Below are 21,713 nucleotides of genomic sequence, written 5' to 3'. Positions count from 1 at the left end.
ATTACTGTGGTCTGGAGTCATATGTAGGCCTGACCAGGTAAGGACGGCAGATTTCCTTCCCTAAAGGATATTAATGAACGAGACAATAGTTTCATGGTCATCCTTAGACTTTTTTAATTCCAGATTTTTATTGAATTCAAATTTCAACATCTGCAGTGGTGGGATTTGAACCTGGGTCCCCAGAGCATTACTCTGGGTCTCTGGTTTACTAGTCCAGTGACAATACCACTATGCGACAGCCTCTCCATGACCAAATCCTCTCAATCTCACATTAACCGCAGACGAAGCACCGAACCTCAAGCACCCAGACCCGAATCCTGACATCTGCTGCCAGAGAAATCTCTTCCCCTCATATTCCGACCCCACATCTTAATGCTCCTACTCCCAAACCAGACCCTAATGTGACTAAGTCAATGGTAAATTCTAATGTCCGAGACAGGGCAAGCCAGGAAGGCAAGAGTTTGCTGGTGTCCAAGAGGAGTGTTGCCAAAACAATGCACGCTAGAGAGTACAGACAAAGACAACACAAAAGGATTCAGGGATTTATTGGACTTTATTGTAGAAACTGTCCACCATAGAAGGTTGAATTGGCCCGGGGGCTACTGAAAGTGACAGGGTGAGTTGCAATCTGGGGCGTGATGGGAGCACAATGGTTGGACACGATACCGGGAGGTGCTCAGAGCTAAATTAAAAATCTCACCAGCAGCAAAGAGATTGAAAAGCCAAGTCGGTGGGTGGTGGTGGGGGGGGCAGGGGGATACTGAGGGAGTCACGGTAAACCACGGCTCCTGCCAATCCTTGAAATATCGTTGCCAGAGCCATCCAGTCATCGAAAAGGGGTGGCATTCTTCCCCGTTGCATGCAGTCAGATATCGCAGTTCATGAGGAGAGGTGCAACTCCATCTTGGCCAGTTGCCGATCTCCGAGGGGAATCCGGTGAGAGGGAGGGAGAGTCCCAGGTGGCAGCCTTGGAGGGTGTGAGGTCGTGTTGGCCCTGTTGATGTCAGGAGAGAGCTCCCTGTGAGGGAAGTGGGGGGAGGGGAGGGGGGAACGTATTCATAGTAACACGCAGCATTGCTCCATTCAGTACTCCCCCCCCCTCTCCCCACCTCCCTCCCTGTCCCGCTCACTCCACCCTCCGTTCTCCGGCACATGTGACGTGCTGTCACGTCCTGGTGGGGATCTCAGGCGTAGATGTTTTCAGAGGGACCTGTGGGAAGAAAAGACAGCAATTATTGACTTCTCCCGATTTCCATTTCAGTTGAGAACGTTTTTGGGGCGACTGTGGTAGCATTGGGGGATGGGAAAGGGGGTTGGCATACCGTCAGGGTTCAGGGGTTGAGTTAATGGGGTTGGGATTCAAGGGTTGGTCAGGATTAGGGTGAGTGGTAAGGACTTGGAGTTGAAGGGTTCGGTGAGGGGGTTGGGTTTAGTTTTGAGGGTTCGCGTCAGGATCTGGGTTAAACTTTAGGGTTACTGTTCGGGACTTAGGTTGTGGAGTATTGGGTGCGGCAGGTTGAGTTATGGGATAATGTTAGCAGATTTGGGTAGGGGTTAGAATGATGGTTAATGGGTTCAGAGCTACAGTGTTACTTTTGGGGGCCTGTTTCGCTCAGTTGGCTGGACAGATGCAGAGCAGGGTCAACGGGTTCAATTCCCCGTACCGGCTGAGGTTATTCATGAAGGCCCTGCCTTCTCAGCCGAGCCCTTCCGTGAGGTGTGGTGATCCTCAGGTTAAATCACCACCAGTCAGCACTCCCCCTCAAAGGGGAAAGCAGCCTATGGTCATCTGGAACTATGGCGAGTTTACTTACTTTTGAATCTTAAAGTAAGGGTCAGGGTTGGAATATTAGTGTCAGATATTGACATGTTGTATCCGGAGTTTGCATTGGGGTTTGAATTTTAAAGATTCGGGTATGGGATTAGAGTTATTACGGTTAGGATTAGGGGTTTGAGTTTGGTGAATGGGTTAATTGTTGGGTTAGGGTTTAAATTTTAAAGTTTAAGTTATTGTATTGAGGCTCAGGTTTGAGTTAAGAATAGAATTAGGATTGGCGATTTAAAGATTCGGGTTAGAGTTAGGGGGTAGTGTTCGCATCCAAAAGATTAGGGTTGTGGTATTAGGGGGAGGATGAGGCGCTTGTGTTAAATTGCATTCACCATTAGTTTAGGGGTTAGGTTTTGGGTTAGGATTAGGATTTGTGTTGTAAAGATTAGGGTTCTGGTTGCAATTCATGTCTTAAAGATTAGGGTCAGGGTTAGGGTTGCAGTTGACCTCAGAGTTAGTATTAGTGTGAGTTAATATTAGCGCTATCATTATTGTTAGTGGAAGGGTTGGTGTTAGTCTTCGGGTGAGGGATTGTTTTTTGCGTTTTAAACATTAAAGTTCTAGGATTATGTTATTAGGGTTAGGGTTGTATCAGGGACAGGGATATGGTAGGGTTAGGACAGGGTAGGGTTAGGTTTAAGGACAATTTAGAGTTAGGGATTGACATTGTGTTTTAAAGATTACAGTTCCAGTATTATTCGAGATCAGGTTAGGGTCAGGGTTAAGATTATGGTTTGGGTGAAGATTAATGATTGATTTTGCGTTTTAAAGATTAGTGTTCCAGTATTAACATTAAATTATTCGGGTTAGATTTAGGGTTAGTATTAGGTTTAGTGTTTGGGTGAAAAGACCATAAAACCATCAGATATCGGAGCAGAATTAGGCCATTCAGCCCATAAAGTCTGCTCCGCCATTCAATTATGGCTCTTATGTTTCTCATCCCCATTCTCCTGCCTTCGCCCCATAACCCCTGATCCCCTTATTGATCAAGAACCTGAAAGGCACTCAGTGATTTGGCCTCCACAGCCTTCTGCGGCAAAGAGTTCCACAGATTCACCACCCTCTGGCTGAAGGAATTCCTCCTCACCTCTGTTTAAAAGGATCGTCCTTTCAGTCTGAGATTGTGTCCTCTGGTTCTGGTTTCTCGTACGAGTGGAAACATCCTCTGCACGTCTACTCTATCCAGGCCTTGTAGTATCCTGTAAGTTTCAGTAAGAACCCCCCTCATCCTTCCAATCCCAGCGAGAACACACCAGAGTCCTCGACTGCTCCTCATATGGCAAGCTCTTCATTCCAGGGATTATTCTTGTGAACGATTAGAGAACGGTTTCACATTTTTAAAGTTTGGGGTTCTAGTAACAGCATTATGTGATTCGGGGTAACATTTAATTTCAGATTATGGATCCGTTTTGCATTATGAAGAACACCATTTTAGCATTATCGTTATGTTATTAGGGTTAGAGAGTTAGAGGGGCAGCGTGGTGGCACAGTGGTTAGCACTGCTGCCTCATGGCACCAAGGACCCGAGTTCGATCCCGGCCCTGGGTCACTGTCCGTGTGGAGTTTGCACATTCTCCCCCTGTCTGTGTGGGTCTCACCCCCACAACCCAAAGATATGCTGGGAGGTGGATTGGCCACGCTAAATTGCACCTTATTTGGGGGACAAATGAATTGGGTGTTTGTAATTTATTAAAAAAAGAAAATTAGAGTTTGCTGTTACAGGTTGTTTTTGAGAAGCGAAAAATCTCATCACGAGATGCGTTCAAGAGAATAGACTATGGTCTCCCGTTCTCCACACAAGGTCCCAGATTCCCGGTTCAAGTACAGTAAGAGGGCAGGGTTTACAATACTGGACACAAGGGGAGAAAGTGGGCCAAACAAGACCATTGTATTGGGTGTATCTACAGATCACAGAACATCTGGAGGGAACAGGAAGTAGAGGAGCAGCGGTTTGGTAAACAAAATATAATTACCGGGAATTGGTGTGGCTGACGTCTCAGCAATCTGGCTTCCACTGAAAAAGAAGATTTTCAACAGATTAGAGGAAGCTTTACTCTGTATCTAACCCCATGCTGTCCCTGTCCTGGGAGTGTTTGATGGGCACAGTGTAGAGGGAGCTTTACTCTGTATCTAACCCCGTGCTGTCCCTGTCCTGGGAGTGTTTGATGGGCACAGTGTAGAGAGAGCTTTACTCTGTATCTAATCCCGTGCTGTACCTGTCCTGGGAGTGTTTGATGGGGACAGTGTAGAGGGAGCTTTACTCTGTATCTAACCCCATGCTGTCCCTGTCCTGGGAGTGTTTGATGGGCACAGTGTAGAGGGAGCTTTACTCTGTATCTAACCCCATGCTGTCCCTGTCCTGGGAGTGTTTGATGGGCACAGTGTAGAGGGAGCTTTACTCTGTATCTAACCCCGTGCTGTACCTGTCCTGGGAGTGTTTGATGGGGACAGCGCAGAGGAAGCTTTACTCTGTATCTAACCCCGTGCTGTACCTGCCCTGGGAGTGATTCATGGGGACAGTGTAGAGGGAGCTTTACTCTGTATCTAACCCCGTGCTGTACCTGTCCTGGGAGTGTTTGATGGGCACAGTGTAGAGGGAGCTTTACTCTGTATCTAACCCCGTGCTGTACCTGTCCTGGGAGTGTTTGATGGGGACAGCGCAGAGGAAGCTTTACTCTGTATCTAACCCCGTGCTGTACCTGTCCTGGGAGTGTTTGATGGGCACAGTGTAGAGGGAGCTTTACTCTGTATCTAACCCCGTGCTGTACCTGTCCTGGGAGTGTTTGATGGGGACAGCGCAGAGGAAGCTTTACTCTGTATCTAACCCCGTGCTGTACCTGCCCTGGGAGTGATTCATGGGGACAGTGTAGAGGGAGCTTTACTCTGTATCTAACCCCGTGCTGTACCTGCCCTGGGAGTGATTCATGGGGACAGTGTAGAGGGAGCTTTACTCTGTATCTAACCCTGTGCTGTACCTGTCCTGGGAGTGTTTGATGGGGACAGTGTAGAGGGAGCTTTACTCTGTATCTAACCCCGTGCTGTACCTGTCCTGGGAGTATTTGATGGGCACAGTGTAGAGGGAGTTTCACTCTGTATCTAACCCCGTGCTATGCCTGTCCTGGGAGTGTTTGATGGGGACAGTGTTATGGGCGAGGCGTTTTCAGAACCCCAAAATGTGTCATGGACTTCAACAAACCTCTCCCTTTAATGGATTTTGTTGCTTTTCCTAGCACACGGCTTTTTCCCGAGGTGTGGGATTACAATTATGGACACTTGGGTTTTTAAACACAAAACACTGTTTATTCCATTAACTCAACTGAACATCTTAAATAAACATTGGATCTCTTAACACCCCTTACTTCAAAGATAACTCAGAAAATATTGCAATAGTAAATAATTCCTCAAAATGTTCCTTCAAACTTCCAAGAGACTTAACACCTTTAAATAGAATCACATCAGGTTAAAGGCTTTACTATTATAAGTTTAAATCACCCAAATGATCCAGAGATAAATCGCTGGCTTTGAAAGCAGGCCAGCAGCACGGTTCAATTCCCGTATCAGCCTCCCCAAACAGGTGCCGGAATGTGGCGACTAGGGGCTTTTCACAGTAACTTCATTTGAAGCCTACTTGTGACAATAAGCGATTTTCATTTTCAGATAGTCTTTCATGGCAGACATCACAGCAAATCCAGCTCACTGCAAAACACAGACACACACCCAGCTATTTTCCTCCAAACTGCAGCTCTCTGGAAACACCCAGCCACACACAAGCTCTTTTTCAAACTGTCAAAACAAAAAACTGCCAAAATGGCTGATCTGAAGCCCAGCTCCATCCACTCTCTGACATCACTGTTTTCTTAAAGATACATTGCTTAAACATCCATGTCTTAAAGGTACTCTCACATGACAACAGTGTAGAGGGAGCTTTACTCTGTATCTAACCCCGTGCTGTACCTGTCCTGGGAGTGTTTGATGGAGACAGTGTAGCGGGAGCTTTACTCTGTATCTAACCCCGTGCTGTACCTGTCCTGGGAGTGTTTGATGGACATAGTGCAGAGGGAGCTTTGCTCTGTATCTAACCCCGTGCTGTACCTGTCCTGGGAGTGTTTGATGGAGACAGTGTAGCGGGAGCTTTACTCTGTATCTAACCCCGTGCTGTACCTGTCCTGGGAGAGTTTGATGGGGACAGTGTAGAGGGAGCTTTGCTCTGTATCTAACCCCGTGCTGTACCTGTCCTGGGAGTGTTTGATGGAGACAGTGTAGCGGGAGCTTTACTCTGTATCTAACCCCGTGCTGTACCTGTCCTGGGAGTGTTTGATGGACATAGTGCAGAGGGAGCTTTGCTCTGTATCTAACCCCGTGCTGTACCTGTCCTGGGAGTGTTTGATGGAGACAGTGTAGCGGGAGCTTTACTCTGTATCTAACCCCGTGCTGTACCTGTCCTGGGAGAGTTTGATGGGGACAGTGTAGAGGGAGCTTTGCTCTGTATCTAACCCCGTGCTGTACCTGTCCTGGGAGTGTTTGATGGGGACAGTGTAGAGGGAGCTTTACTCTGTATCTAACCCCGTGCTGTACCTGCCCTGGGAGTGTTTGACGGAAACAGCGTAGAGGGAGCATACATCTGTGTCTACCTCAGTTTTGACCACTAAATGAATTATAAATTAATTCTTACTTTGATCTCTTTCCACATTTGAACTTTCTGCCTGTGAATTGAAAAAGAATAAGAGTTAAGTATATGTGGCAGTGCCCCCCACTGACTTCCATATCCAATTATATTGACTGTGGATATGGAAAATTGGTTTATGTTTGCTTTGGACAGAATTCCTCACCTCCCTAACTTTCACAAACTAAATTCTACACTGATACAAGCACAGATCATTTACATTGATGTAATAGTTCCATGGTGATCCCTGATTTCATCACACACTTGAATTCGAGGTGATTCTTTCCACCGCCTGGTGCTCCGTATCGCCAACAAGGACACTGACAGCAAGTCAGTTTTAGTCATTACTATTCTAAAATCCCTCACACTCCCTCTCCCTCTGTTTCTACAACCCTCCCTATCTCTGTAACCTACTCCAGCCCCTAAAACCACGAGCTTTGCGCTCCTCCAATTGCAGTGACCCTCCGACTGTGCAGCACTCCCTCAGTATTAACCCTCTGACAGTACAGTAATCTCTCAGTACTGTCCCTTCGACAGTGCAGCACTCCCTCAGTACTGACCCAGTGACAGTGCAGCACTCCCTCAGTACTGACCCTTCGACAGTGCAGCACTCCCTCAGTACTGACCCAGTGACAGTGCAGCACTCTCTCAGTACTGACCCTCTGACAGTGCAGTACACCCTCAGTACTGACACCCGACAGTGCAGCACTCCCTCAGTACTGACCCTCTGACAGTGCAGCACTCCCTCAGTACTGACCCAGTGACAGTGCAGCACTCCCTCAGTACTGACCCTCTGAAAGTGCAGCACTTCCTCAGTGCTGACCCTCTGATAGTGCAGCACTCCCCCTGAACTGACCCTCTGACAGTGCAGCACTCCCTCAGTACTGACGCTCTGACAGTGCAGCACTACCTCAGTACTGGCGCTCTGACAGTGCAGCACACCCTCAGTACTGACCCTCTGACAGTACAGTAATCCCTCAGTACTGACCCTTCGACAGTGCAGCACTCCCTCGGTACTGACCCAGTGACAGTGCAGCACTCCCTCAGTACTGACCCTCTGACAGTGCAGCGCTCCCCCTGAACTGACCCTCTGACAGTGCAGCACTCCCTCAGTACTGACGCTCTGACAGTGCAGCACTCCCTCAGTGCTGACCCTCTGACTGTGTAGCACTCCCTCAGTACTGACCCTCTGACAGTGCAGCACTCCCTCAGTACTGACCCTCTGACAGTGCAGCACTTCCTCAGTGCTGACCCTCTGACAGTGCAGCACTCCCTCAGCATTGACCCTCTGATAGTGCAGCACTCCTTCAGTACTGACGCTCTGACAGTGCAGCATTCCGTCTGAACTGACCCTCTGATAGTGCAGCACTCCCTCAGTGCTGACCCTCTGACAGTGCAGCATTCCCTCAGTGCTGACCCTCTGACAGTGCAGCACTCCCTCCGTACTGACTCTCTGACAGTGCAGCACTCCCTCAGTATTGACCCTCTGAAAGTGCAGCATTCCGTCTAAACTGACCCTCTGATAGTGCAGCACTCCATCAGTGCTGACCCTCTGACAGTGCAGCATTCCCTCAGTGCTGACCCTCTGACAGTGCAGCACTCCCTCAGTACTGACCCTCTGACAGTGCAGCATTCCCTCAGTGCTAACCCTCTGACAGTGCAGCACTCCCTCAGTAATGACCCTCTGACAGTGCAGCACTCCCTCAGTATTGACCCTCTGACAGTGCAGCACTCCCTCGGTACTGACCCTCTGACAGTGCAGCGCTCCCTCAGTCCTGACCCTCTGACAGTGCAGGGCACCCTCAGTACTGACCCTCTGACAGTGCAGCACTCCCTCAGTACTGACCCTCTGAGTGTGCTGCACACCCTCTGAACTGACCCTCTGACAGTGCAACACTCCCTCAGTACTGACGCTCTGACAGTGCAGCACTTCCTCAGTACTGACCCTCTGACAGTGCAGCACTTCCTCAGTACTGACCCTCCGACAGTGCAGCACTCCCTCAGTACTGACCCCCTGACAGTGCAGCACTCCCTCAGTACTGACCCTCTGACAGTGCAGCACTTCCTCAGTACTGACCCTCTGACAGTGCAGCAGTCCCTCAGTACTGACCCTCTGACGGCGCAGCACTTCCTCAGTACTGACCCTCTGACAGTGCAGCACTCCCTCAGTAGTGACCCTCTGACAGTGCAGTACTCCCTCAGTACTGACCCTCTGACAGTGCAGCACTTCCTCAGTACTGACCCTCCGACAGTGCAGCACTCCCTCGGTACTGACCCCCTGACAGTGCAGCACTCCCTCAGTACTGACCCTCTGACAGTGCAGCACTCCCTGAGTACTGACCCTCTGACAGTGCAGCACTTCCTCAGTACTGACCCTCTGACAGTGCAGCACTTCCTCAGTACTGACCTTCTGACAGTGCAGCACTCCCTCAGTGCTGAGCCTCTGACAGTGCAGCACTCCCTCAGTGCTGAGCCTCTGACAGTGCAGCACTCCCTCAGTACTGACCCTCTGACAGTGCAGCACACCCTCAGTGCTGAACCTCTGAAAGTGCAGCATCCCTCAGTACTGACACTCTGACAGTGCAGCCCTCCCTCGGTACTGACCCTCTGACAGTGCAGCACTCCCTCAGTACTGACCCTCTGACAGTGCAGCACTTCCTCAGTACTGACCCTCCGACAGTGCAGCACTCCCTCAGTACTGACCCCCTGACAGTGCAGCACTCCCTCAGTACTGACCCTCTGACAGTGCAGCACTCCCTGAGTACTGACCCTCTGACAGTGCAGCACTCCCTCAGTACTGACCCTCTGACAGTGCAGCCCTCCCTCAGTACTGACCCTCTGACAGTGCAGCACTCCCTCATTACTGACCCTCGTACAGTGCAGCCCTCCCTCGGTACTGACCCTCTGACAGTGCAGCACTCCCTCATTACTGACCCTCGTACAGTGCAGCCCTCCCTCGGTACTGACCCTCTGACAGTGCAGCACTCCCTCAGTGCTGACCCTCTGACAGTGCGGCACTCCCTCAGTACTGACCCTCTGACTGCAGCCATCCCTCAGTACTGACCCTCTGACAGTGCAGCACTCCCTCAGTGCTGACCCTCTGACAGTGCAGCACTCCCTCAGTATTGACCCTCTGATAGTGCAGCGCTCCCTCAGTGCTGACCCTCTGACAGTGCAGCACTCCCTCAGTACTGACCCTCTGACAGTGCAGCGCTCCCTCAGTGCTGACCCTCTGACAGTGCAGCACTCCCTCAGTACTGACCCTCTGACAGTGCAGCGCTCCCTCTGAACTGACCCTCTGATAGTGCAGTGCTCCCTCAGTGCTGACCCTCTGACAGTGCAGCACTCCCTAAATCCTGGCAATGTGATTGTACATGTGGATTTTGGAGTTTTCCTTCCGAGCTGGGTGACATATCCCCCGCACTCCGCCGGCTGTGAGTTGTAATTTGTCAGCAGTGTGTGCAAAACACTCGAATCTTTCTGATGATTGCCAACATTGTGTCCATGTTCGATATGCACCTTCATCAGGACACTGTTTGCCTTTGACCCCTGGGTGTCCTTCAGCAAACCCAATTTATGATTTCAACATTCTTCCAGTTACCTCTTAATGAAAACAGGGGTTAAAAGGTCATTTCTAAAGCTTTCAACTCCTTGACACTGATGCATGTCCGTGTCAAATGCAGCAAGACCTGGACAATATCCAGGCTTGGGCTGACAAGTGGCAAGTTACATCGCGCCACACAAATGCCAGGCAATGACCATCTCCAACAAGAGAGGATCTAACCATCGCTCCTTGACACTCAATGGCATTACCATTGCTGAATCATGCAATATTCTGGGGTTTACGATTGACCAGAAACTGAACTGGTCCCAGCCATATTATTACTGTGGCTACCAAGCAGGTCAGAGGCTGGGAATCCTGCGGCGAGTATATCACCCCCTGACTTCCCAAAGCCTGTCCACCATCTGGAAGGCACAACTCAGGAGTGTGATGGAATGCTCTCCACTTCCCTGGATGAGTGCAGCTCCAACAATACTCAAGAAGCTCGACGGATTCCAGGCCAAAGCAGCCCCGCTTGATTGGCAGCACGTTTTAAACCCAGGACCGCTGCCATCTCGAAGGACAAGGGGAGAAGATACATGGGAACCCCACCACCTGGAGGTTCCCCTCCAAGTCACGCACCATCCCAACTTGGAAATATATCGGCCGTTCCTTCACTGTCGCTGGGTCAAAATCCAGGAACTCCCTCCCTAACAGCACTGTGGGTGTACCTACTCCACACGGGACTGCGGCAGTTCAAAGAGGCAGCTCACCACCACATTCTCAAGGGCAATTAGGGATGGGCAACACATGAGGTTGGAGGGTGAGGGACAATTATCTTGTTGATTCCATATTCTTAAATAAATTTCTGATATTGGATTATTATGATATCTTGAAAGAGAAAGAGCCAAATTGGGAAGGAGAGCTTGTTGCAGCTTCGGAGGGGTGAGAAGCAGGGAGATGTCTGGTGGAGATGCCACAGCGCCCCCCAACGGTCGGAGGTTACGATTGCGGTGTGACCTGCACAGTTCCTCTTATCTGAGCGAACAATGGAATTTATCATGAGAAAACCTGAGGCAGCGAATCAGGCGGAAGCCGGATGAGAGGTGAGATTCTGGAGGCAGCAAGCAAGTTTTGAGAAGAGGGGCCTGTGCTTCTTTCGACCGCACTGAACATTCTCATGGAGGTACAGTGACATCAAATAGCCATTGGGGTAGGGTGAATGTATACTCACTCAAAGCGATGACAATGCCAGCAACAAACATGACAATAGCCAGAACCAGGCCAGTCGTCCTCAACGTGTCATAATCTGCGGAAAGAATTGAACACGCGGTGAGGATCCTCAGGGAATGTTGCAGAAGCCTCCAAAGGCAAACTTTCACACATTTGCACAAAAGGAAGTGAAGACTTGAATTTCGAAAGTTGCATGCAAGTTCCGGCAACGTCCCCAAAAGATTCTGACGGCCAATGAGGTACCGGTAGTGAATTTGGTCTTTATTGGATGGGGTTTGTTCAGGAGAGTAACAGGAACTGGACTCCTGTGGTACAAGGCTGATGTAGTCAGCCTTGTACCACAGGAGCACCCGATCTGGGACCGGCAATCTCCCACACACAGCGGAGTGACGAGAAAATGTTATCCATTTTAATAATGTACATGAAAATGTGTGTTGGGTGTTCTGACACACAGATGAGCCAACACGGTTGTATATGGTACAACGCTATTTTATTTAAACTTACTATGTACAGTTTTGTCTTTGCACCCTGCACGTGGGGGTTCCCTGCTTGTGATGTTTTAACAGCTCTTTCTTGTTTCTTTGTCCCCAGACCTACTGACCACCAGGTGTCGTGCTCGTGCTTTTTATGTGGTTGGTGTTCTTGTCTGTGATTGGTTGTGGTGTTGTGTGCTCTGATTTGCCTGTTGGTGTGTCCATCATGATGTGTGTGTTTGAATATCATGACATCCCCCCTTTTTACAAAGATATGTGCCTACGTGGTAATAAATATGATCGTGTCGTGAGTGCATCTAAGAGTGTGTGTGTGTCGTGTGCAGCATGTGCATATGACGGAACTATGTACATGGGGCGATGTCGGGTGCGTCACATGAACCAAGTTGTACCATAACATAACATAAATGCGAGCGAGAGAAGAAGGAAAAAAAAAACTTGAACAGTTGTCCAGTCAGACGACATCTGGAACGATAAACAACAACAGGTTATCATGTAAAATTGTGCAACTTGTTAAACATATGAACGGTATTATAAGTCCAGTCTAATGGGCTTGCGACGAGTTCGGGTTGATCGCCTCAAGGGTGGATCAAGAACCACCGGCTGCTGTGCAGGCATGGCCATGGGTGGCGATGGAAAGGGCGTGATGTGCGGCAGCTCCACAAAGTCATCCTCGGAAGCCTGTTGAGGATCTGGCGTGTGCGTATTGTGTGGCTGTGAGCGTGGAAGTCGGCGAAGGGCGCGCCGATTGCGGCGACGCACGGAACCATCCGGCATGCGAACCAGGAACGAGCGGGGAGCCACTTGTCGGAGGACTTCGGCCGGTGCTGACCAGCCACCATACGGTTGATGGACGCGTACTTTGTCTCCGGAGGACAGGGGGGGCAGGTCCGTCGCTCGTGTGTCGTACCGACTTTTCTGGCGATCACGCTGCAGTTGCATGTTCCGAAGAACCGCCTCATGGTCTGTTGTTGGTGCCGGGATGGAAGGTACCGTCGTCCTGAGGGAGCGACCCATTAGTAGCTGCGCTGGCGAGAGACCCGTGGATAGCGGGGCCGATCGATAGGCCAGCAAGGCAAGGTTAAAGTCCGATCCGGCAGCAGCCGCCTTGCACAGGAGCCGCTTGGCGATGTGGACACCCTTTTCAGCCTTCCCGTTCGATTGTGGATGCAGAGGGCTGGATGTCACATGAGTGAAACCATATGCTGCGGCAAAGGACGACCATTCACGGCTGGCGAAACAGGGTCCATTGTCTGACATGACAGTCCTTGGAATGCCATAGCGAGCAAATGTTTCCTTGCAGGCCCCAATGACTGCGGACGACGTCAGATCATGGAGAGGCATGACTTCCGGGTAGTTTGAGAAGTAGTCTATAATAACGATGTAATCTCTGCCGAGCGCGTGAAATAGGTCAACACCCACCTTCGCCCAGGGGGACGTCACCAACTCGTGTGGTAGAAGTGTTTCCGGAGGTTGCGCCGGCTGAAACCTCTGACAGGTTGTGCAGTTGAGCACCATGTTGGCTATGTCTTCATTAATACCCGGCCAATATACCGCCTCCCGGGCCCTTCGTCTGCATTTTTCGACGCCCAAGTGGCCTTCGTGTAGTTGATGAAGAATCATCTGGCGCACGCTGTGCGGAATAACGATCCTGTGTGATTTCATAAGGACCCCGTCTATGTTGGTAAGATCATCTCGCACATTATAAAACTGGGGGCACTGCCCTTTGAGCCACCCTTCCGTCATGTGGCGCATCACTCGCTGCAGAAGGGGGTCAGTCGCCGTCTCTGCGCGTATGTGGGCCAGACTAGGATCATCAGCTGGCAGATTTGCTGCTGTCAGAGTTACGTGTGCCTCAATTTGACGCACGAACCCCTCCGCATCTGGTGGTGTGCTCACTGCTCGGGAAAGAGTGTCCGCCACGATGAGCTCCTTCCCCGGAGTGTAGATTAGTTCGAAATCGTACCTCCTGAGTTTAAGTAAGATGCGCTGGAGGCGAGGAGTCATGTCGTTCAGGTCTTTGTTAATGATGTTGACCAGGGGGCGGTGGTCAGTTTCGACCGTAAATCGTGGCAGGCCATACACATAGTCGTGGAACTTGTCCAGTCCAGTTAACAAGCCCAGGCATTCTTTTTCGATTTGCGCGTAGCGCTGTTCGGTAGGGGTCATGGCTCGTGAGGCATATGCAACCGGGGCCCATGACGACGTGCTGTCTTTTTGCAGGAGTACCGCTCCAATACCAGATTGGCTGGCGTCTGTTGAGATCTTTGTAGGGCGAGTCGTGTCAAAGAAGGCCAGCACTGGTGCCGTGACCAGTTTGTGCTTGAGCTCCTCCCATTCCCGCTGATGCGATTGGTGCCAGTTGAATTCTGTCGATTTTTTTACGAGATGGCGCATATTTGTTGTATGAGAAGCCAGGTTGGGAATGAACTTCCCAAGGAAGTTGACCATGCCCAGGAATCTTAAGACAGCCTTCTTGTCAGCCGGCCGTGGCATGGCTGTGATGGCGCTAACCTTGTCTGCATCGGGACGGACCCCTGACCTTGAGATGTGGTCCCCGAGGAATTTCAGCTCCGTCTGGCCGAAGGCACACTTCGCACGGTTGAGACGCAGGCCATTTTGTCGTATGCGGGTGAAGACACGTCGTAGACGATGCATGTGTTCCTGCGGATTGGTGGACCAAATGATGATATCGTCCACATATACACGTACCCCTTCGATGCCTTCCATCATCTGCTCCATAATGCGGTGGAAAACTTCAGATGCTGAAATGATGCCGAATGGCATCCGGTTGTAGCAGAATCTGCCAAAAGGGGTGTTGAATGTGCATAGTCTTCGGCTGGCCGGGTCCAGTTGGATCTGCCAGAATCCTTTGGACGCATCCAATTTGGTGAATATTTTGGCTCGCGCCATCTCGCTGGTGAGGTCCTTTCGTTTCGGGATGGGATAGTGTTCCCGCATGATGTTGTTATTCAGATCTTTAGGATCTATACATATACGGAGCTCGCCAGAGGGCTTCTTTACACAGACCATGGAGCTGACCCATGGCGTGGGCTCCGTGACCCTGGATAGGACCCCTTGGTCCTGAAGAATCTGCAGTTGTGCCTTGAGGCGGTCTTTGAGTGGCGCAGGAACCCTGCGAGGTGCGTGAACGACAGGGATGGCGTCCGGTCTGAGTCGAATCTTGTACGTGTATGGCAATGTCCCCATGCCTTCAAAAACCTCCTGGTTGTGAGCAAGGAGGGAATGGAGATTTGCGTGGAACTCAGCATCCGGGAAGTCGGATATCTCATCTGGAGAGAGAGACATAATGCGCTGTACCAGGTGAAGGACCTTACACGCCTGTGCGCCCAGTAACGAGTCCTTTGATGAGCCGACAACTTCGAAGGGGAGTGTGGCCGTGTACATCTTGTGGGTCACCTGTAGCTGGCAAGATCCTATGGACGGGATGACGTTCCCGTTATAGTCAACCAACTTGAGCCGGGATGGCGTGATGGGTGGTTTGACCTTCATGGCCTGGACTGCAGAATATGCAATCAGGTTGGCGGATGCGCCGGTGTCCAGACGGAAGGCGACGCGCGATCGGTTGACCGTCAGGGTTGCACACCACTCATCGGCTGGATTGATGGCATTGACCTTGTTGACATCGATGACGGAAACGCGGAAGGCATCCTGGTCATCTGCATCACTTAGCTGGAAGTCTTGATGCGCGGGCTGGACGGTCCTGACTTGTCTGCGAGATTGTCGAGGATGCGCCGGATCCATGGGTTGAGCCGAACGACAGTGGGCTGCGTAGTGGCCCATCTTGCCACATCTGAGGCACTGTCGGTTTTTTGCAGGACATTGCCCTTTTAAATGTAGAGCTCCACAATTGCCGCACGTCATGACGTCATGGCGTTCGTTGCGCCACTGCGCATGCGCAGTGCGATCTTGCGGTGGGCGCGCCTGCGCAGTGCGTCTCTCGTTGTGGCCGTTATTTTTGGCGCGCACCTGCGCGGGAGACCGCGAAAAGCGCGGGAAGCGGCCGCTGTTGTCCGGGCCGTGGGTCGGGAAGTGATCGACGGCCTGGATGCGTTCGACGTCGTGGGCGGCCTGGCTTGCCGATTCGACGGCTGGGGACCCCCTCCGTGCCAACTCGGAAGACTGAAATTGGGCAAAACGGCAGGTAGCATTTTCGTGGAGGACACAGGCTTCCACAGCAGACGCTAAGGTGAGGCTTTTTATTTTAAGAAGCTGCTGGCGTAGGCCACTAGAGGCAACGCCAAAAACAATCTGGTCCCTGATCATGGACTCTGTGATGGTGCCGTAACCACAGGACTGCGCTAGAATCCGGAGGTGCGTCAAGAAGGGTTGAAAAAGCTCCTCCTTACCTTGCAGGCGTTGCTGAAAGAGGTATCTTTCAAAACTTTCATTTACTTCAACTTGAAAGTGCTGGTCCAGCTTGAGGATGACCGTGTCATATTTGGATTGGTTTTCGCCCTCTTCGAACACCAGTGAGTTGAAGACGTTGGTGGCGTGCTGACCTGCGTAGAAGAGGAGCATTGCAATCTTCGTGTCATCCGAGGCACTCTGTTTTTCGGTGGCACGGATGTACAGGTCAAATCGCTGCCTGTAGAGCTTCCAATTGGTGCCTAGGTTCCCCGCGACTTGCATCGGCTGCGGTCCGTCGGTGTGGTCCATGTCCAGAATGGCAGGTTAGTAGGCAGGTATCGATCCACTCCTGTACCATGTGGTGTTGGGTGTTCTGACACACAGATGAGCCAACACGGTTGTATATGGTACAACGCTATTTTATTTAAACTTACTATGTACAGTTTTGTCTTTGCACCCTGCACGTGGGGGTTCCCTGCTTGTGATGTTTTAACAGCTCTTTCTTGTTTCTTTGTCCCCAGACCTACTGACCACCAGGTGTCGTGCTCGTGCTTTTTATGTGGTTGGTGTTCTTGTCTGTGATTGGTTGTGGTGTTGTGTGCTCTGATTTGCCTGTTGGTGTGTCCATCATGATGTGTGTGTTTGAATATCATGACAGAAAAGACATAGAGCAACCTTTGGGCCCAGGCGCGAGCCACTGCTGGTCTTCTGAAAAATGGTGCTGTAGTGATCTCTGTATGTGCGTGGACATAAGGGGTTAATGTGTAATCAGAAGCACCAGATGATCACCAGAGGACCGGACCAACAGGGGTATAAAAGAAACCACATTGGGTCTCTCTCTCTCTCTCTTTTGGATGTACTGTGACCAGGACAGGAGGATCAGATTCGCTCAGATGGTTATTGTAGTCAAGAATAGTTACCGTAGTTAGATCTTGTTAACCTTATCACTAGTATCAATGTTAAAGTAAAGAACTCACGCAATTATTGTTATAGTTACTCAATAAACCTTTTGTTACCACTGGACGAGTTCGAGTCTTCTTCATCGAGATTCAGAAGACCTCATCAGTAACCAAGATTTGAGTAACATATATTACACTCCGTAGTATATCAAAACACACAGAGAAGTGTAATAAAAGATAATACAGGAGCGTAATAAAAGAGGTGACTTTGTGATCCTCCAAATTTACCAGCAAGGGGCTCGGTGCGAGCTCGCAAATGGATGACTGAACACCCAACAATGCATCACTCCCTCAGTATTAACCCTCCAACAGCGCAATGTTCACCCAGTACTGACCCTTCAACAATGCAGCACTCCCTCAGCACTGACCCTCCGACAGTGCAGCACTCCCTCAGTACCGACCCTCTAACAGTGCAGCATTCCCTCATAGTGACCCTCTGACAGTGCAGCACTCCCTCAGTACTGACCCTCTGACAGTGCAGCACTCCCTCAGTTCTGACACTCCGACAGTGCGGCGCTCCCTCAGTACTGACCCTCTGACAGTGCAGCACTCCCACAGTACTGATCCTCTGACAGTGCAGCACTCCCTCAGTACTGACCCGCTGACAGTGCAGCACTTCCTCAGTACTGACCCTCTAACAGTGCGGCGCTCCCTCAGTACTGACCCTCTGACAGTGCAGCACTCCCTCAGTATAGATGCTCCAACAGTGCAGCACTCCCTCAGTGCTGACACTCTGACCGTGCAGCACTCCCTCAGCGCTGACCCTCTGACAGTGCAGCACTCCCTCAGTGCTGACCCTCTGACAGTGCAGCACACCCTCAGTACTGACCCTCTGACAGTCCAGCACTCCCTGAGTACTGACCCTCTGACAATGCAGCACTCCCTCGATACTGACCCTCTGACAGTGCAGCTCTCCGTCAGTACTGACCCTCTGACAGTGCAGCACTCCCTGAGTACTGACCCTCTGACAATGCAGCACTCCCTCGATACTGACCCTCTGACAGTGCAGTTCTCCCTCAGTACTGACCCTCTGACAGTGCAGCATTTCCTTAGCGCAAGGGGTTTTGTCCAAAAATTGAGTTTTTGCTTTCTGGAGCCCTTTCAGTCAGCAGATCTATATACCTCCCCCGAAGGGACAGAGCCTAGGGCGGAGCCCACAAGGGCACCAACTTGATACAATGCAATGCAATGCAATTCAGTGGTGAATGGTTGCCGTAATACGTTCTTCACATTCACCCCCTGTTAAAAAAATTGAAATCCAGCGGGGGTGAAGTGGCTCACAGGTTGAGTCTGTCCGGCGCCTTGATCGTTCGCTGCGATTGCCTGAGCTCTGGTGTCGCTGCGGGCACAGGTGTTGAACTCGTCGCTGCGGGCACGGGTGTTGAACCCGTCGCTGCGGGCACGGGTGTTGAACTCGTCGCTGCGGGCACGGGTGTTGAACTCGTCGCTGCGGGCACGGGTGTTGAACCCGTCGCTGCAGGCACGGGTGTTGAACTCGTCGCTGCGGGCACGAGTGTTGAACCCGTCGCTGCGGGCACGGGTGTTGAACTCGTCGCTGCGGGCACGGGTGTTGAACTCGTCGCTGCGGGCACGGGTGTTGAACTCGTCGCTGCGGGCACGGGTGTTGAACTCGTCGCTGCGGGCACGGGTGTTGAACTCGTCGCTGCGGGCACGGGTGTTGAACCCGTCGCTGCGGGCACGGGTGTTGAACCCGTCGCTGCGGGCACGGGTGTTGAACTCGTCGCTGCGGGCACGGGTGTTGAACCCGTCGCTGCGGGCACGGGTGTTGAACTCGTCGCTGCGGGCACGGGTGTTGAACTCGTCACTGCGGGCACGGGTGTTGACTCCGGGAGCATGTCTTCTGGAGATTCAGCCCTGTAGGTCGGCGATGGGGGGAGGGGGTGTAGGAGGGGGGGTGTAGGCCATGCAGGGGCGGGGGCGATGTTCGGTGTAGGGTGGGGGTGGGGGTGGGGGGGGGGGGGGGGTAGGTGATGGTCGCTGGGGAACCGGCGGGTGCCAGGTCCCAGAGGGAGACTGTATCTTGCCGGCCGTCGTGGTGCCCCGTAGGCATACTGGGGGTTGGCGTGAAGGATCTGGACCCTCTCGATCAGGGGGTCGGACTTATGGCTCCTCACGTGTTTCCGGAGGAGTACAGGCCCCGGTGTCGTCAGCCAGGACGGAAGCGAGACCCCGGAAGTGGATTTCTGGGGGAAAACAAATCGGCGGTCATGAGGGGTCTCGTTCGTGGCTGTGCAAAGGAGGGACCTAATGGAGTGGAGCGCGTCGGGGAGCACCTCCTGCCAACGGGAAACTGGGAGACTCCTAGACCGCAGGGCCAGGAGGACGGCCTTCCATACCATTGCATTCTCCCTCTCCACCTGTCCGTTTCCCCGGGGGTTGTAACTGGTAGTCCTGCTCGAGGTGATGCCCTTACCGAGCAGGTACTGACGCAGATCATCGCTCATAAATGAGGAGCCCCGGTCACTGTGGACGTAAGTGGGGAAACCGAACAAGGTGAAGATACTATGCAGGGCCTTAATGACAGTGGCCGTGGTTATGTCGGGGCAGGGGATTGCGAAGGGAAAGCGGGAGAACTCGTCAACGACGTTGAGAAAATACGCGTTGCGGTCGGTAGAGGAGAGGGCCCCTTTGAAGTAGATGCTGGGGCGCTCGAAGGGCCGGGATGCCTTCACCAGGTGGGCCTTATCTGGTCGATAGAAGTGCGGCTTACACTCCGCGCAGATTTGGCAGTCCCTGGTCATGGTCCTGACCTCCTCGGTGGAGTAGGCCAGGTTGCGGGCCTTGATGTAGTGGAGAAGCCGGGTGACCCCCGGGTGACAGGTCGTTGTGGATGGCCCGGAGTCAGTCATCTTGCGCGCTGGCGCGTGTGCCGCGGGACAGGGCATCTCATCTCATTGAGCTTCCCAGGACGAAATACAATATCGTAATTATAGGTGGAGAGTTCGATCCTCCGCCTCAAGATTTTATCATTCTTGATCTTGCCCCACTGTGTATTGTCGAACATGAAGGCTACCGACCGTTGGTCGGTGACGAGGGTGAACCTCCTTCCAGCTAGATAGTGCCTCCACTGCCGCACAGCTTCCACAATGTCTTGAGCTTCTTTTTCGACTGAGGAGTGTCGAATCTCTGAGGCGTTGAGGGTACGGGAGAAAAAGGCTACGGGCCTGCCTGCCTGGTTAAGGGTGGCGGCGAGGGCGACCTCTGACACGTCTCTCTCCACCTGGAAGGGGACGGACCCGTCCACCGCGTGCCTCGCGGCTTTGGCAATATCTGCCTTGATGCAGCTGAAGGCCTAGCGGGCCTCAGCCGTCAGTGGGAAGATGGTAGCTTTGATCAGTGGGCAGGCTTTATCCGCATAGTTGGGGACTCACTGGGCATAATACGAAAAGAACCCGCGTCATCTTTTCAGGGCCTTGGGGCAATGGGGGAGGGGGAGTTGCAGGACGGGGTGCATGTGGTCAGGTCGGGCCCTAAGACTCCGTTTTACACGACATAGCCGAGGATGGCCAGTGGGGTGTGCGGAAAACGCATTTCTTCTTGCTATAAGTAAGGTTGAGGGCTTGGGCGGTTTGGAGAAACTTCTGAAGCTGGCATCGTGGTCCTGCTGATGGTGGCCGCAGATGGTGATGTTGTCCAAGTACGGAAATGTGGCCCACTGCCCGTACTGGTCCACCATTCGGTCCATCGTTCTTTGGAAGACCGAGACCCCGTTGGTGACGCCGAAGGGGACCCGGAGGAAGTGGAAGAGGCGGCCATCTGCCTCAAAGGCCGTGTAGTTGCGATCTTCTGGGCGGATTGGGAGCTGGTGGTATGTGGACTTCAGATCTACCGTGGAGAACACCCGGTAGTGTGCAATCTGATTCACCACGTCCGCTATCCGGGGAAGAGGGTACGCATCGAGATGCGTGTACCAGTTTATGGTTTGGCTGTAGTCTACAACCATCCGGTTCTTCTCCCCAGTCCTGACACCCACCACCTGGGCTCTCTAGGGGCTATTATTGGCCTCGATGATCCAATGAGCCCAGATACAAAACAATTATCACCTTGTTATCTTTAAACATTTTATCGATTGTACATCGCTATTTGTAAGCATTTTGCCATTTACACATGGCCACAGTCAAAGAGGTTTAACAGGTTACAGGTAGCAGCAGGAAAGCAGTATCGATTGTCCCTTTGTTTTAGGAAATGGCCCAAGACATTCGTATTAGCATATCATTGTGTACACCTTGGCTGAAGTCAGCTTTATTCAAGTGGTGTCCCGCATTTATGTATTTTTTAATCTTCCTGTCTGGCTCCCTTTGTCCTGGATCTGTTCCTATCTGTCCAACTGGCACCCCGCTGGGCTCCAGGCATCAGTTATGTCTGCTTTATTCTCTGTGTCTCCATCTTGTGTGTCAGGCAGCCATCTTCTGTGCCAAGTGCCCTTCTGAACCATTTCCCACTTCAATCCCTCCTTTTGGTCCGGGCTGTTGTCGCCCCAACAGCCCCGTAGACCAACACCACGGTACCTCTCATAGGTACAGGTCCGCAACTTACCCCCTTTCTCCGCATCTCCTGGAGTCTTCGGGGAATATTGTGGTTTCATTAAGGGTGACACTGGCTCCTG

At 51.9% G+C, this 21,713-nt stretch overlaps 1 protein-coding gene across 1 annotated transcript in view; it reads right to left on the bottom strand.

Moving 5' to 3' along the window:
- Positions 1-534: 534 nt before the first annotated feature.
- LOC140387193 (sodium/potassium-transporting ATPase subunit gamma-like) overlaps positions 535-21,713 on the bottom strand; it is a 140,290-nt gene continuing 119,111 nt past the window's right edge. The window contains exons 3-6 of the mRNA XM_072470174.1: positions 11,267-11,341; positions 6,501-6,531; positions 3,802-3,842; positions 535-1,210 (exon numbers count right to left, since the gene is read on the bottom strand). Coding sequence (XP_072326275.1) covers positions 1,185-1,210; positions 3,802-3,842; positions 6,501-6,531; positions 11,267-11,341 — 173 coding nt within the window. The 3' untranslated portion in view covers positions 535-1,184. The remainder of the gene's footprint in view (positions 1,211-3,801; positions 3,843-6,500; positions 6,532-11,266; positions 11,342-21,713) is intronic.

Source organism: Scyliorhinus torazame, chromosome 12, assembly GCF_047496885.1.
Source record: "Scyliorhinus torazame isolate Kashiwa2021f chromosome 12, sScyTor2.1, whole genome shotgun sequence".
Classification (NCBI taxonomy): Eukaryota; Metazoa; Chordata; class Chondrichthyes; order Carcharhiniformes; family Scyliorhinidae; genus Scyliorhinus; species Scyliorhinus torazame.
Note: the sequence above shows the minus strand (reverse complement) of the source record. Positions and strands in the feature narration are given on the sequence as shown.